Raw genomic sequence first — 16488 nt, 5'->3', positions numbered from 1 at the left:
TAATTATTTTAATGACAACTGTTTTTTGTAGCGAATCGCACAAATATCCTTCATTCCGCTTCATCTGTGAATACCAAAACAACTTTTTTCCCTTGTTTTTTAATGAACAATTGAACAGAATACATGTTGAAAATATACAGACAAATTGAGGCACTTTAATGTATTACAATATTTAAAAACAAAGGGTTGAGCAATCAACATCTTTATATAAATAAAAGTGGTAATAAAATAAAGTAAGTTACTATACAATAGGACAAAAATGATTAATACAATTTAATAAAATGTATATGTGTATGTATAAAAATGGGCTCATCTAAAAATAATGTATTACAATTAGGGATGTCCGATAATGGCTTTTTTGCCGATACTTCGATATTGTCCAACTCTTAATTACCAATACCGATATCAACCGATACTGATATATACAGTCGTGGCATTAACACATTATTATGCCTAATTTGGGCAACCAGGTATGGTGAAAATAAGGTCCTTTTTAAAAAATTTTATAAAATAAGATAAATTAATTAAAAAAAAAAAATTCAATAAAAAAGAAAGTAAAACAATATAAAAACAGTTACATAGAAACTGGTAATAAATGAATATGAGTACAATTAACTGTTAAAGGTTAGTACTATTAGTGGAGCAGCAGCACGCACAATCATGTGTGCTTACGGACTGTATCCCTTGCAGACTGTATTGATATATATTGATATATAATGTAGGAACCAGAATATTAATAACAGAAAGAAACAACCCTTTTGTGTGAATGAGTGTGAATGGGGGAGGGAGGTTTTTTGGGTTGGTGCACTAATTGTAAGTGTATCTTGTGTGTTTTATGTTGATTTAAAAAAGAAAAAAAAAATACCGATAATAAAAAAAACCCGATACCGATAATTTCCGATATTACATTTTAAAGCATTTATCGGACATCTCAATTTACAATATTTAAAAACAAAGGGCTGGGCAATCTAAGTGGTAACAAAATAAAAAGACCATACAAAAGGACAAAAATTATCAATAAAATTGTATTTAAAAAATGTTATATATATGTATAAAAATAGGCTCATCTTAAAATAATGTATTACAATATTTTTAAAAAAGTTGAGCAATCAACATCTTTATATAAATAAAAGTGGTAATAAAATAAAGTAAGAGACTATACAATAAGACAAAAATGATAAATAAAATGTAATTTAAAAACATGTATAAAAATGGGCTTATCTAAAACAACTTATATTCCTCCAATAAAGTAATATAAGGGCTTTTCTGCTTTCAACCATTTCCATACATTTTAATACTTTCAAATCATTGAACCAACGTTATAATGTGGGTTTTAGTGTCAGAAATTGATTTTTGCAACTACCAAAACGACTAATTTGTGAGCGGAAAAGTTGGACCTCTTGGAACAAAATAACGGATATTAAATAGAATATCCGTTATTTTGTCTAATTGTGTACACAACCCAAAATGCAGTATGTTGATGTTCTATTTTTGCTTTCACCAAAACATTACTCAAGACCACCGGAAGTGGTTATTACGTGGACGGAAGTCGTTTTTTGGACCTGTGTTTTAAAAATACGAAAAACAAGGCTTATTGTTTGTGATTATGTTCACTATCCGCAGTATATTTTATCTGCATTTGAATAAGTATTTTACTTGCTGCAAATTACTCGAATGCATTTTTTTACTCACCAAAACCGGAAACGACTATTTTTGTGGGCGGGAAGTCGCTATCTGGACTTTGAACGTCAAGGTGTAAGTGTTGCTATAACCAACGAAAATATGGAATTTAGGGATTAGTTTGGGGGGAGAAAAACATTTCCTGTGGGAAGGTGGTGTATGTAAAGAGTGACTATGACAACAGGAGTGCTTAAAAGTGTGGTCTTTTGTCCACTTTGGAACATAAGTACGACTTCCTTGTCGTGTCGACGAGCTAGCGATAGTTAGCGAAGGGTCGCCATATGTTCGATGACGTCACGACAGTTCTTGACATTAGTTGTCATTTGTTTTGAGATCATTCTGGACGTCTCCTCTTATTTGGGAATTTTCGGGCAACATTTGTAGTTGTGTCCAAGAACCAAGTGCAACCACTCGCCATGTAAAGGACAGCCTGTATTTCCGGGTGGCCACGACACTCACACTGATGTGTATGTTAAGTCATGGTAAGTAACGCCTTTCAAAAGTGGGGCTTGACCAAAAACAAACAAACTGAGTGGTAATGTTGTCATCTTGTCCATTTCAGTTCTAGGCTGTCAGTGACACACCTGAGTCAGCATGTCCAGAATCTCCTTCTGCGCGGGGTTTGTGTTTGGAGGCTTCATGCTGTACCTTTTCCTACGGCAAGTTGGCTTCGAGAAGACCTTTTCTGTGCCATTATCCAGCGGCTCCGGAAGGCATCAGCTTGAAGAGCAGAAAGTGTGGAAGAAAAAGGGGTCAGCCCTCTTGAATCTGAAACACCCTCATCATTCAGGTAGACCCCATGTTGCTCTGGTGTATTTGTCATTTTATACTGGATGTAATATGATCTGTGCTGCGCCTTTGTCAGGAGCCTGTTGCATCACAATCCACAGTTTTTTGTTAAGCGTTCCCTCAAGCTCCTTCTCCATATTGTAATTGGTAAATATCAGGGTTAAAGATCGTGGCGCAAAATTAAAGCCACCACCCATTGGAAATTAAATTGGTCAATTTTTAAAAGTGCTTGTTAATAAATTAGACTGCTTTATTGAAAAACATAAATTAGGGCTGGGCGATCTGGCCTTTTTTTAATATCTCAATATTTTTAGGCCATGTCACAATACACGATATGTATCTCGATATTTTGCCTTAGCCTTGAATGAACACTTGATGCATATAATCACAGCAGTATGATGAGTCTATGTGTCTACATTAAAACATTCTTCTTCATACTGCATTAATATGTGCTCATTTTAAACTTTCATGCAGAGAGGGAAATTTGATTGATTGATTGATTGATTGATTGAGACTTTTATTAGTAGGTTGCACAGTGAAGTACATATTCCGTACAATTGACCACTAAATGGTAACACCCGAATAAGTTTTCAACTTGTTTAAGTCGGGGTTCACTTAAATTGATTCATGATACAGATATATACTATCATATATACTATCATCATAATACAGTCATCACACAAGATAATCACATTGAATTATTTACATTATTTACAATCAGGGGGGTGGGGGGGGGGGGTAGGATATGGACAGCAGGTAGTGGACATAGAGAGAGACAGAGAGAGAGATCAGAAGGCATAAGAAAAAGTATCTGCATTTGATTGTTTACATTTGATTATTAGCAATCCGGTAAGGGTGTTAGTTTAGGGTTGTAGCTGCCTGGAGGTGAACTTTTATTGCGGTTTTGAAGGAGGATAGAGATGCCCTTTCTTTTATACCTGTTGGGAGCGCATTCCACATTGATGTGGCATAGAAAGAGAATGAGTTAAGACCTTTGTTAGTTGGGAATCTGGGTTTAACGTGGTTAGTGGAGCTCCCCCTGGTGTTGTGGTTATGGCGGTCATTTACGTTAAGGAAGTAGTTTGACATGTACTTCGGTATCAGGGAGGTGTAGTGGATTTTATAGACTTTAATCACAACTAAGTCAATTTACCAAAACGGTATTTATTAAACAGTTATTAAGCAGTGGCGCAAACATTCATGTCATTTCAAAACCGAAAGTGCAAGATTGTCAGAGACATTTTAAAACAAGCTATGAGTGCACTTTTGTGCATGATGTCACTAAGATGACATATCAAAACAACACTAAATTAAAGTGCACTTTTTGTACAGAACGCCACTACAATTGTCTAAAAACATGTCACACAAGATATTTCAATAAGTGTCAAATAAAAATGAGCTGCGTAATAGGAAATCAAATAGTGTTCGTTCTTCACTATGTGGTAGGTTCCTGCGGACATTATCTCCTTTTGTTGTCGACTCTTTTTTTTCATACGGTGTTGATCTGGAAATGTTTGCCTCAGCATTTTGACGGTGTGGGCGTGTGGCACCGAATGGAGATGTTGACATGCGGAGTAAGCACTCTTCATTCTCTAGCAGGTGACTTCTCAAATGATGCTACATATTAGCAGTAATGCTACTTTTTGTAGAAACGCTTTTGCCCCACACTTGACAAATTACGGTTGTCTGTTCGACATATTCCCGCTTGAAGCCAAACCACCGACAGACGATGGACCCCCTTCATTTGTTACCAGATTCGCACCTTCTCTCTCTCTCTCGTATTACCACTTGCACCACCACTAACGTTACCCATGCCGCTACCTCTCTGCTCCGCGAGGGCGTATACGTATGTGACGTATGACGTGACAGTTTGTGACGTATGTTGAAGGTGCGCTTGCTGTCTGTGAGAAGGAGACACAAGAAAGAGTGGGAAAAGCCTGTCGTGTAATGCTAGCAGCTAAAAGCAACTGCGTGAGAACGTATACTCGAATATCACGATAGTCATTTTCTATATCGCACAGAGACAAACCAGCGATATATCGCGTATCGATATATCGCCCAGCCCTAACATAAATTATTAAATGAAAATCAGTATGGATTTCGATCAAATAGGTCCACTAGCTTGGCCATCATGAAAATAATTGTGTTTTTTTCTTTTTAGGGGTGTAACGGTACACACAAATTTCAGTTCGGTACGTACCTCGGTTTAGAGGTCACGGTTCAGTTCATTTTCAGTACAGTAAGAAAACAACAAAATGTAAATTTTTAGGTTATTTATTTACCAAATTTGCAAAATCTTCCACCAAAAATATTTTTCTTAGTGGAATATTTGATGTGAAGTAATCGGAACCTTGGATAGATCAATAACTCATAATAACATTGATTTTGATTCAATATTATGTTTGAAAAAAAACAAAAAACAGCTTTGTTTTATTAGTCAACATTGCAACTTTTTCTAAATTACATTTAACCTTTAAGCTTTTTTATTTCACTTTTGTTGTGTTTTTGTTCATTTTAATAGTATTTTTAGAATGTGCCGTGGGCCTTTAAAACATTAGCTGTGGGCCACAAATGGCCTCCTGGGCACACTTTTGACACCCTTGCTATAGATAATAAAAAATTAAATCTGATAAATCTATCGATAAAAAGCAGAGCCTGGCGACGCATGCGCGTTTATCATAACTCTCTCTAGGGATGATGTTTGATAAGAAATTATCGCTATCGAATCCTCTTATCGAACCGATTCCTTATCGATTCTCTTATCGAATCCAGATAGGTTGTTGTATATGGAAAATAACACAATATTTAATATAAGCTCACTTTTATTTTATAAGAAAAAATAAAAATAAAAAAATAAATATTGACTGTTACCCCCCCTAAAAAAATTAAAATAATATTGACTGTTGTTACCCAAAGTATATTAAGTTGGATTTTTCAGAAAAACGAGTATATACAGTAACACAAAAACAACCTGTCTCTGTGATCACTATAGGTGTATAAATAATAATATAGTGTTAAATAAAATCAGGCCAAAAAGTGCACTTCTGCTGCTATTGGAACATACTAACTACACACACTATGACACTAAGAACACCACAGTCATCAATCAACAATTCTTCCCCCCTTACATGAGAGCGAAGCCTGGCAATAATTGCATATTGCCTGTTCTGCCCTCACTATACGTGTTGAGGTTACACAGCTTGGCAGACAGCTAACAAACAATCCAAAGCAGATTCATCCATTTAGGCTTTTTATTGTTGTTGATCTTGCTTTGTCTTTTCCTATCTTTACTTTTGTCTTGCACTGGACTGTTATTTTTTTAAAAAACTTTAACACAATGACAAATGTATAAGCTATGTAATTCAATTAACATACTGAAATGTAATACACAATATGTAAATATTAGCTTCACACAAATATACAGTACTATCATCAAACAAATACTTCTGAGTGTTGAAACCATTTCGATGGTAGAAATATATGACTGGCAGCCATTTTAAGTCCTCAAAACATCCATTGAAACAGTGCACAAAAATCGTTTTTCAATAAACATCTTAGTATTAAACTTAAACACTTTCCACCTTAATATTGAGTTACATAAACAAGTTAAACAGTTTACTTACAGACTTATCTTTTCCAAGGCTTGTAAGAGCTAACACAACTTGTCTACTTCTCAATTGTCTCAACCCGGAAGTGCCCAAACTAATGACGCGTAGTATTTTAATATCGCCACAAGGTGTCAGTAAGAGTCTACAATCAAATGGGCATAACATTGCAGGTCCCTCAGGGCATTTCCTGTACGTAGGAAGGGATTCGTTCCCAGGGATTCGAATAAAGAACCAACTCTTTTTCTTTACTATAGTGGCCTCTATAATGGGAACCGGTTCTCAAAAAGGGATTCGAGTCCATGGAATCGGTTCTTTTCTTATCGAACAACCGGGAGAACCGATTTCGAACATCATCCCTAACTCTCTCGCTCTCTCTGTCTGCCCCTCCCTCACTAATGCTGCTGCGTGCACACCTCCACCATTTGTTTTGTTTTTAACCCCTTCTTAACCCTGAACGTACATTGAAAATACACGCAACCCTAACTCAAAATGACGGACATTTGAGGCATTTAAGAAACTCAGCCCGGACAGCCCCGCAAAAGAGGACATGTCCGGTGAAAAGAGGACGTATCGTCAGTCTATCGTAGCCCCGGTCGCTGCTAGCATACTTAATATGTCCATGTGGAAAGTCGTTCGGTACACCTCCGAACCGAACCGAAACCCCCGTACCGAAACGGTTCAATACAAATACACGTACCGTTACACCCCTAGTTTTTTTCAATGCTGTTTTTTATGTTTTTAGATGAAGACAGCAGAATGGCAGATGAATTGTACAAAAAAGTACGCATTCTTTGCTGGGTGATGACTGGACCCAAGAACCTGGAGACGAGGGCTCGCTATGTGAAGGACACGTGGAGTCGACACTGCAATATCGTGGTCTTTGTTAGTTCCGTGGACGATCCCAACTTCCCAACTGTGGGTTTGGATACAAAAGAGGGCCGTGACCAGCTTTATTGGAAAACCATCCGGGCCTATCATTACGTCTACGAGCATCACGGCCACGAAGCCGATTGGTTCCTCAAGGCGGACGACGACGCCTATGTAATAGTGGACAACATGCGCTGGCTTCTTGCAAACCACACCCCGGATGAGCCTATATATTTTGGTCGAAGATTCAAGCCCTACGTCAAGCAAGGCTACATGAGTGGTGGCGCTGGATACGTGCTGAGCAAGGAGGCCCTGCAACGATTTGTAGGAGGCTTCAAAAGCAAAGTGTGTACTCACACCAGCTCAGTGGAGGACCTCGCGATGGGACAGTGCATGGAGAAGGTGGGTGTGCTGGCAGGAGACTCCAGGGACACTTTGCAACGGGAGACATTTCACCCCTTTGTACCTGAGCAGCACCTTACTGCCAAGTTTCCAAAGAGCTTCTGGTATTGGAGCTACTGTTACTACCCCATCTCACAGGCAAGTAAAGGAATGTCTTTTCTCATTTCTTGTTTATTGCATGCTCCACATGTATAACACAACAAACGTATTATAGCTATAGAGGCCATGTTCTCAGATGGATGGCAAACATTCAATATGCCTACTGTTTATCTACCTAAGCATTGCAGAGGTGGGTGTGTTCTAAGTAGTAAAGCAAATACAACTAGATGTTTCAATCCCTTTGGTAAGTAGGAACAATCTTGACGGTAGCAGTCGGTGTGGAGTGGTGTAAGGGAGGGTAAGTATGTCATTGGGGTCTTCGGGTGGGCACCCTGCTTCATCGATGTTTCGTTGATTGAAGCCCACGACGTCTCCAGAGGGCTCAACGGTGTACCTAGCGTCCCAGGTACACCCCCTCCATGCCATACCCTCCATATCCTGTTTAAGGTTTAAAGGTTTATATTCAAACCCATTCTCGCAATGTAATATTTGGTATTTTCATACTTTTATGATTGTGTTAATCTTTGAAGGATAAATATTTGTTGCCATTGCAATGCTTTTGATTTTAGGGAAGTCAGTTCACATTCGGGCAGCACGGTGTGGCACAGGGGTTAGTGCATGTGCCTCACGATACGAAGGTCCTGAGTTCAATCCCGGGTTCTGGATCTTTCTGTGTGGAGTTTGTATGTTCTCCCCGTGACTGTGCGGGTTCCCTGGCTTCCTCCCACCTCCAAAGACATGCACCTGGGGATAGGTTGATTGGCAACACTAAATTGGCCCAAGTGTGTGAATGTGAGTTTGAATGTTGTCTGTCTACCTGTGTTGGCCCTGTGATGAGGTGGCGACTTGTCCAGGGTGTACCCCGCCTACCGCCCGAATGCAGCTGAGATAGGCTCCAGGACCCCCTGCGACCCCGAAAGGGACAAGCGGTAGAAAATGGATGGATGGATGGATAGTTCACATTCATGAATGCACAATGGTTATAATAATTGACGTAATCATCTCTGTTGATGTTTCTAGCAATTACGTGTAAGTTGAACAAGTATTTACAAGAGTGCCGCAATGCATTCTGGGAAGTGGGAAGCACAAGTTGCATCTCGACTGCCCAGCATGCATTACACTTTGTAAAGTACAGTCATAGTTACCGTATTTTTCGGACTATAAGTCAGTTTTTTTCATAGTTTGGCCAGGGGTGCGACTTATACTCAGGAGCGACTTATGTGAAATTATTAACACATTAGCGTAAAATATCAAATAATATTATTGATGTCATTGACGTAAGAGACTAGACGTATAAGATTTCATGGGATTTAGCGATTAGGAGTGACAGATTGTTTGGTAAACGTATAGCATGTTCTATATGTTATAGTTATTTGAATGACTCTTACCATAATATGTTACGTTAACATACCAGTTGGTTATTTATGCCTCATATAACGTACACTTATTCAGCCTGTTGTTCACTATTCTTTAGACATTTTAAATTGCCTTTCAAATGAATATTCTTGGTGTTGGCTTTTATCAAATACATTTCCCCAAATAATGCGGCTCATACTCCAGTGCGACTTATATATGTTTTTTTCCTTCTTTATTATGCATTTTCGGCCGGAGCGACTTATACTCCGAAAAATACGGTACATGTTTGAGCTTATAATCGTTTTTGTTAGTACTTAGAGTAGTCGTTTCTTCTATGTGTTAACTTGCCATTTGCCTGTCGTGATAGTTTTTGTTGTTGCACCGTCGGTAAGGCAGCTTGTTTAATGACTCACGATCCTACGTGGCCACGTCAAAAGAAGGCAGAATTTTTTGCGAATGAAAGAGCACATTCTTCCAGTGAGCAACAGATTCACTTTATGCAAGCAAGGTGTGTTCTTTGAGATGTCCTCGTTACATTTACTGATGTCTAAATTCTTGCATGCCTTCTCACCAGCTACTCGAAAAGGGGTACCAAATTACTCGAGACCCTAGGTGTGGTTCAATAATGCTAATGGAGTGGTGCTTTTAATAAACCGTATGGATGGTCAGTGCACCTTATCGTAATAACCACACTGTTGTTTTCCAGGGTCCAAACTGCTGCTCGGACTTGTCTGTGTCCTTCCACTATGTACATGACAGCAACATGTATCTGTTGGAGTACTACGTCTATCACCTGCGTGCCTTTGGCTACAGATACCGCTACCAGCCCCCCACTCCGCTCGGGTACTCTTATGAGAAGGTGCGCTCACAGGACACTGCTGTTGCTATGGAAAAGAACAACGTTTCTCAGGAAAAAGATGCAGGAGGCGAGGTTAGTGAAAAGAGAGCAGATGACTCCCAGCTTCCAGCTGCCAAAGTTCCTCCTGCTACTCCTGCAGTCAAGCATTAGTAGGACCAGGTGGGCGGCATCATTAATGAAGAATTTCCATTACAATAATGTACAATCTTCAGATTGAGGTTAACCTCTGCTTTTGTGGTTCCACAAGTAAGTCCAAAATCCTTCAGGCATGCTCCTTTTAGAGGGCTTGAACAATGGCACATACCTTCCACTATTCACTATCACAATATTCCACACCTTCAACTCACCAAACTGCGGCTACATAGTTTTTGGAATGACTGACTGACCACACACTTGTCATCACGTCTCAGATTGTGTTTGTTCCACTTGTATACATTTCCTTAATTGATGGATCTGGAATGTTGACTGAATATAAAATAATTGCCTAATCTCGACTAATAGCGCAACTTTGTGTTTGTTTTTTTTGTCTTTGTAAATCAAACAATGCACAAGGGGAATGCAGAACAGCAAGTTAAGAACTTGTCAACTTGCGTGGAAGCCGAGATGTCAGGCTATGTAGTCATTCCATTAATCAAATATCATTTTTTATTCACCATATTTTTACTTGGGGCACAGCTGCACATCAGAATCGCAGCTCGGCTTTAAGGTGACAATTTGGTTCATTTTAGGGACAGTAAGGGAACACAACTTAAAATTGCTTAGTATAAAATAGCTTTGAAGATTATTTTTTATTTGGAAAATAAAGACCTGCACACTGGTATCAAGTAATGTTCAAATAAATACAATCCTCAAAAATGATAAAAATAAATACATGTGAAAAAAGTTTGGAATCTTTGAAGTGCAGTATTCATTTTTTTTTATTTATTCATTTATTTCAGGTAATGTCATAAAACAAAAAGTACAAGGTAGACAACCCATAATATAAATTAATATAACGGAAAAGGTAATGTACAGTATGTAAGCTTGATGATCCAGTTTTGCCTGAAAGGGAGTGGGAAGAAGATAATTTATTTATTCCCACCACCAGTTCTCCATTCAGTGATTAATACATTGAGCTTCACTGTTACTTTGTTCAAGGATTATAATACAAATGTTATATCATGGTGGCATTACCAAAGGTAACAGTAACTATTACACTGTAACAATGATTTGTATCAACAGTGTAGAAAGAATGAACATAGCAACAATGGTAATAGACAAAATAGTAACAATGGTAATGGACAACATGGCAATAATGGTAATAGACAACATAGCAACAATGGTAATAGACAACATAGCAACAATGGTAATAGACAACATAGCAACAATGGTAATAGACAACATAGCAATAATGGTAAGGAAGCATTGAGCACTTTTTAACACTATGCAAGTCAAATTAAAGACCCTCATCTCTATATTTGAACCAGACCCGATGTTTGTATAACAGTTTAAATTGATTAATAGTTTGGCATTGCTTGTGTTGTAAGTCCAGTTTGTTCCAGAGTTTTACTGCGCATACAGACACACAAAAACGTTTACGAGTGGTTTGAGCTCTCGGCAATGAGAAATATCCAAACCTCTCAAGTTATGATTAGGCGGCAATAATTTGTTAAATGCTTTATATACAATTATTGATGTATTATATTGTTGTTAATACAGTAGGATCCCAACTTACAAGCTTAATTTGTTTTGTGACACAGCTCTTGGCTCAAAACACTTGTATCTCAATTTATCGTATTTTCCGGACTAAGGAACGAACTGGTATACAAGCGGCCCCCGCTAAATTTGTGAATATTTTTTTTAATTCCATATATTAGCCACACCGCAGATACGTTTCCGCAGATAAATACATTGTGAAATAAGTTATTTACGAGCTACATCAGGTTGGATGCGAAGCGCTGGTTTCCATCCAGGATGTCTCTATACACTGCTGTATCCATCTGAGTTGAGTAAGGGAGGTGACCAAGAACCTGATGCTTACTCTGTCATAACTCTGTAGAGAACCTTCCAGAAGGACAACCATCTCTGCCGCAATCCAACAATCAGGCCTGTATGGCAGAGTGGCCATTTCTTAGTCAAAGTTCGCCAAAATAACATGAAGAAGAAACAGACCGGACAATAGTCATTTCTGGACCACAAAGAAGATGGCAACCTTCAAACAGTATACAGAAAACCCTCGCATACGGACCAGTATCTTCTCTATGGATGGCTCTGACAAAGGCTGAAATGTCAACAGGTAAGAAACATGTCTTACATTAATATTGCACCTGTTTAAATTGGATAGTGAACCGCTATGATATTTTATTGGATTAATGTCTGTCATTTAGATATTATTTTAATACCTTTGACTGGTGTTGGACTCATTCTAGACTAGCAGTGATATGCGCCAACTGCTCCACTACCGTCTTCCTTCCCAGGGTTGGAAAAAAAAAAGTAATGTCCATCTCTAGCTATAAGCAAACGAAAGCGAGAAAAAACAGATGTTTTAGTCGGATCTTACGGGGTTTATTTTGACATCTACTACGCCAACTAATGGCGGGGATGCTTGTAACGCAAATTTGTGCTTGCAACTTCAAGTATAACAATTGGCAGAGTGACAGCTCTTATCTCAAAACACTCTTAATTTGAGGTACCACTTTAGTTTCAGCTCATAACCTAGTTCTCAATTTCTACTGAACAATGGCGCCAATGCTTTTGTCTTATCTACTTATCTGTTTGCGTGGTTTATCTACCAGGCCAAGCGTTCCCAAACGGGAGACTTTAACGTTAGATAAGGGCTTATTGAGTTTCAGGTTTAAAGGTGTCACGGTCAAAATTCTGTAGTCCCCTCCCACTCTCCATGACTTAAGGTTGCCAGATACGCAGCCGAATCCGAATCCTACTCCAAGGAACTTCGAATGGCAATCGACGAGTCCTATGCTGTAGGTTTCTCTTGTTTATGCTTCTTGCAAGATGGTTTACCAAGTAAATATGCCACATTTTACTGATGTTGATTAGCCAAATGTATTTGTAAAGTTACACAACAATATTTTCATTGGGAGTCGGGACAGATTGTTGACATTACCCTGCTAAAATGTCTAGTTTGACCGCACCGACCACCATCGAAATAATTATATATATCGCATAGGCCTACTTTGATGGCAAGTCAAGGCCAACAGTAAAATTACCGCCACATTTCATTCAGCATAACTCCATGTTGCATCCAACCTGACGCACTGCAGATTCTATGAGCCAACCTGCAGAGCATATGAGCCAACCCACGTTAGGTAAAAACCACGTAATGCATAAATCATATAGCCTTCTACCATGTCAATACACAAAGTAGAAAATCATTACATGTAATGCATTATATTATTCCAAGCAAATAGCACCCCATATGTGCCTGATGCACATACAGTACCAGAAACCGCAATTAGCCGTGCTAATGTTGGAACGCATTTCCTCAGCGTATCTGCATATTGAGAAGGAAATAGGCACTGACACTACCCATATCCACAGAGGGTTTATTTGTCGAAAACATATTTTCCCAAGTCAGTTGGATGACACATCGACATACAGGCAAACGGGAATATATTTCCCCCGTTAGCCTATATGTTGATGTGTCATTGACCAGGATAGCATGCTAAGCTTTCGTTGCACGGACATACTAGCTTTGTTAGACAAGATCATATACTGTGTTGGACAACATACAAATGTCAATTTCCATTTGTTACAAGTAATAAGAAAATGTAAATGCCTGACTTACCTATCAAGGAGGAAATTAGCAAGTTTGGCGTCAGATGAAAAAATCTCCGCCTTCAATCGTCTCCATCTTTCAAAGGCATCCCCGATACAAATCCTCGTTTTGTTCCTCGGCTTTGTCATGAATAAGTTGAGAATCGTAACGACTCCTTTTAGATTTACTAAGGTCTGACATGTTTAGTAACTTTACCAGTGGCAGTAGCTTGACTTAGAGGGCGGTGCGTAATTGGCAACCTGGATGTGACACACTCACAGACTTTTTAATTGGTCAAACAGTGCATTGATTGATTGATTGATTGAAACTTTTATTAGTAGATTGCACAGTTCAGTACATGTTCCGTACAATTGACCACTAAATGGTAACACCCGAATAAGTTTTTCATGTTGTTTAAGTCGGGGTCCACGTAAATCAATGGGCGGGGAGGGCGGGGCATCGAAATGAAAACTATTAACAATATTTTGGGGCTGTAAATCTAATTCTGCATATCCCGACTGAACTACCTTTATCTGTTATTAAGGTATTCAAAAAAGAACATGGTTTATTAATGCCTTTTGACATATCAGGGCAATTTAATGATGACTTGACATGAAATTATTACATATGGCTCCTTTAACAAGCACACGCGTAACGAAAGGCATTCTTCCGGTCCCTCACATAATGTGTACGGTGTAGGAACTCTGTATGCTTCTGAAACACACAGAAAACTCCAATAAAAATTAAGTCTAGTGTTTCGGAAATGGACTGATCATACCTATGCCATAATGTGGTCTTGTCATCCACAGCACATGAGTGTATTTGTGCGTGCAGAAGAAGAATACACACAATATTTCTGCTTGACTGCAAACTTTCAGGATTCTGATCCGTGTCTTGCGGTTCAGCAAACAAAAGAAAAGAATGCCTTTGTAATACTCTCCGTGTTGCGAACTGGAAACTGACGCAGAATAACCAAACTTCCGTTGGTCCTCCCACAGCACTGTGGTTACTTTGATCACGTTCAACCCGTCCCGATGATGAAAGCGCCTTTTGCAAGGACAAACCGTATCGATTTGTTGCTGGTTCCATTCAGTCAGTCAGCAAACGATTTGTAAGCTTGTTCAAACCAAATACAGAATGTATTCTGGCCACTTTCTTGCTCCACTGACACCGATCCGGTCCCTTTGCTACCACACGATTGCTGCCCATTGCTTCTTAAGTGGACAGGCTGCCTAGACAATCGTCACTGTACGTTGTACAACGACAACACGGCTGACAAGGCGGAGAAGACTGTCGAAGTGGAGGCACGTAAATAAGAGCGCGCACAAAACGGCTTTACGTGAGTATCAGATACCGTCCATTGGTCTTCAGTTGATCATGTGCAGTGGACGTGAAACTTGACACTGGCTCATTTGCATACTGCAACAGTGATTGCTGTTTACACGCTCACACACCCCCTCAGTAAACATCCAGACGGACAAAGAGATGAGGGAAGCTGATACCGTCGTGTTGCTTTTTCGGCGGATTTGATTTGACCATTGAATTTTGGTCATTTCCCAACCGATATTATACAACGTTGACAACGTTTATTCAACATCAAGTTGTGACGTTGATTTGGCCATTGAAATTTGGTCATTTCCCAACCGATATTATACAACGTTGACAACGTTTATTCAACATCAAGTTGTGACGTTGATTTGGCCATTGAAATTTGGTCATTTCCCAACCGATATTATACAACGTTGACAACGTTTATTCAACATCAAGTTGTGACGTTGATTTGGCCATTGAAATTTGGTCATTTCCCAACCGATATTATACAACGTTGACGACATTTATTCAATATCAGGTTGTGTCGTTGATTTGACCATTGAAATTTGGTCACTTCCCAACCAACAACGTGGATCCAACATTAGACATCAACGTTGTCTCAATTTACAACTATTTTGCAACGTTCTTTCAAAGTCAGTTTTTAAGGACATATACGTATAATCAACATTCTATCAATGTCTTGTGCCTATGGGAAGACAACCGGAGTCTGTAGACACTTTTTGAGGAAGTACAGTAGGAGTTTATGCATATGCAGTCTAGTATTTATCACGGTCAAAATGTCATTTTTGAACTGCCTGAACATTTTCTAACATCTCTCCTTTGAAAGCATCAAAACATTCCCCCTTCATTACCTGAGACAATGTGCTGCTGATAATGAAAATGTTTTCTTCAAAGGGAAAGAGTACCATGATGATTGGTGTTTTTTTCTTTCTGAAGTAAGGTATTGTTCAGAGTGCGGCAATACTTGCGTACTTTAATCACTGTGAATACAGAGTATTTTATTATACACGTGATTCATGATTCCAGAACACATTTGAACATTCTTACAAGTATAAAAGAACAGACGAGTAATAAAAGTAGAACTGAGTATTTACTAGCAACATAGAGAAATTTCAAGCGTCCACTTTTAGATCCATTGTGTTCCATAATGAAGATGAAAGTAAGTAAAGTAAGATATCTGAACAAAACATCCACTTCGAAGATTTGTCTTATAGGCTTATAGACAGCAAATATATCCAATATCATCGTTAACAGTAACGTTATTCACCTTGAAAAAGGTGTGAAATACTCTCCTGCTACAAAGGAAGTTAAGTGATGTTAGAGCAATATTGTCCTCTAGTGGCGTTCTTTATGTACTGCAAGGATTTAAAAGTAATTACCATTCCTAAAAAAGGACTTAACAATAATGTTTTCAGACATGGATTTTTCCTGAGATTATGTTATGATCTGTTTAAACAAAGGGCATTAACTGAGAAAGTGATAAGATACATAAATCTAAAATCATCACTTATAGGGTAATTTCTACTGAGAAGTAGTTGTCCCCAATCATGACCCCTCAATTGTGATTTATGAAAATATCCCTTAAAACAGGGGTCTCCAACCTTTTTTGCACCACGGACCGGTTTAATGTAGGCATTATTTTCAGGGACCGGCTTTCCACTTGTGCCAAACAAATACAGCAAAAATAAGTGCATGAAAAATACAGCTCACTATAACGCTGAATTTGTGGGAGCCCTGGACTT

At 38.7% G+C, this 16488-nt stretch overlaps 1 protein-coding gene across 1 annotated transcript; it reads left to right on the top strand.

Annotated features, from left to right (window-relative positions):
- The first annotated feature begins 1533 nt into the window (after positions 1-1533).
- LOC133643505 (glycoprotein-N-acetylgalactosamine 3-beta-galactosyltransferase 1-B-like) lies at positions 1534-10154 on the top strand. The gene is made up of 4 exons (XM_062038128.1): positions 1534-2162; positions 2243-2470; positions 6820-7484; positions 9508-10154. Exons 2-4 carry the CDS (start codon positions 2275-2277, stop codon positions 9808-9810), a joined length of 1164 nt encoding a protein of 387 aa, XP_061894112.1. The 5' UTR covers positions 1534-2162; positions 2243-2274; the 3' UTR covers positions 9811-10154.
- The last annotated feature ends 6334 nt before the right edge of the window (positions 10155-16488 follow it).

Source organism: Entelurus aequoreus, linkage group LG26 (assembly GCF_033978785.1).
Source record: "Entelurus aequoreus isolate RoL-2023_Sb linkage group LG26, RoL_Eaeq_v1.1, whole genome shotgun sequence".
NCBI lineage: Eukaryota > Metazoa > Chordata > Actinopteri > Syngnathiformes > Syngnathidae > Entelurus > Entelurus aequoreus.
The sequence above is the reverse complement of the archived record's forward strand: the minus strand, read 5'-3'. Positions and strand labels throughout refer to the sequence as shown.

What these genes read in the sequence shown, in the direction of transcription:
- LOC133643505 (XM_062038128.1), top strand. Translation starts at nt 2,275, where the DNA reads ATGTCCAGAATCTCCTTCTGCGCGGGGTTTGTGTTTGGAGGCTTCATG. An exon ending in GAAACACCCTCATCATTCAG is followed by an intron (nt 2,471 to 6,819) that starts GTAGACCCCATG and finishes TTATGTTTTTAG; the next exon opens with ATGAAGACAGCAGAATGGCA. An exon ending in GTTACTACCCCATCTCACAG is followed by an intron (nt 7,485 to 9,507) that starts GCAAGTAAAGGA and finishes GTTGTTTTCCAG; the next exon opens with GGTCCAAACTGCTGCTCGGA.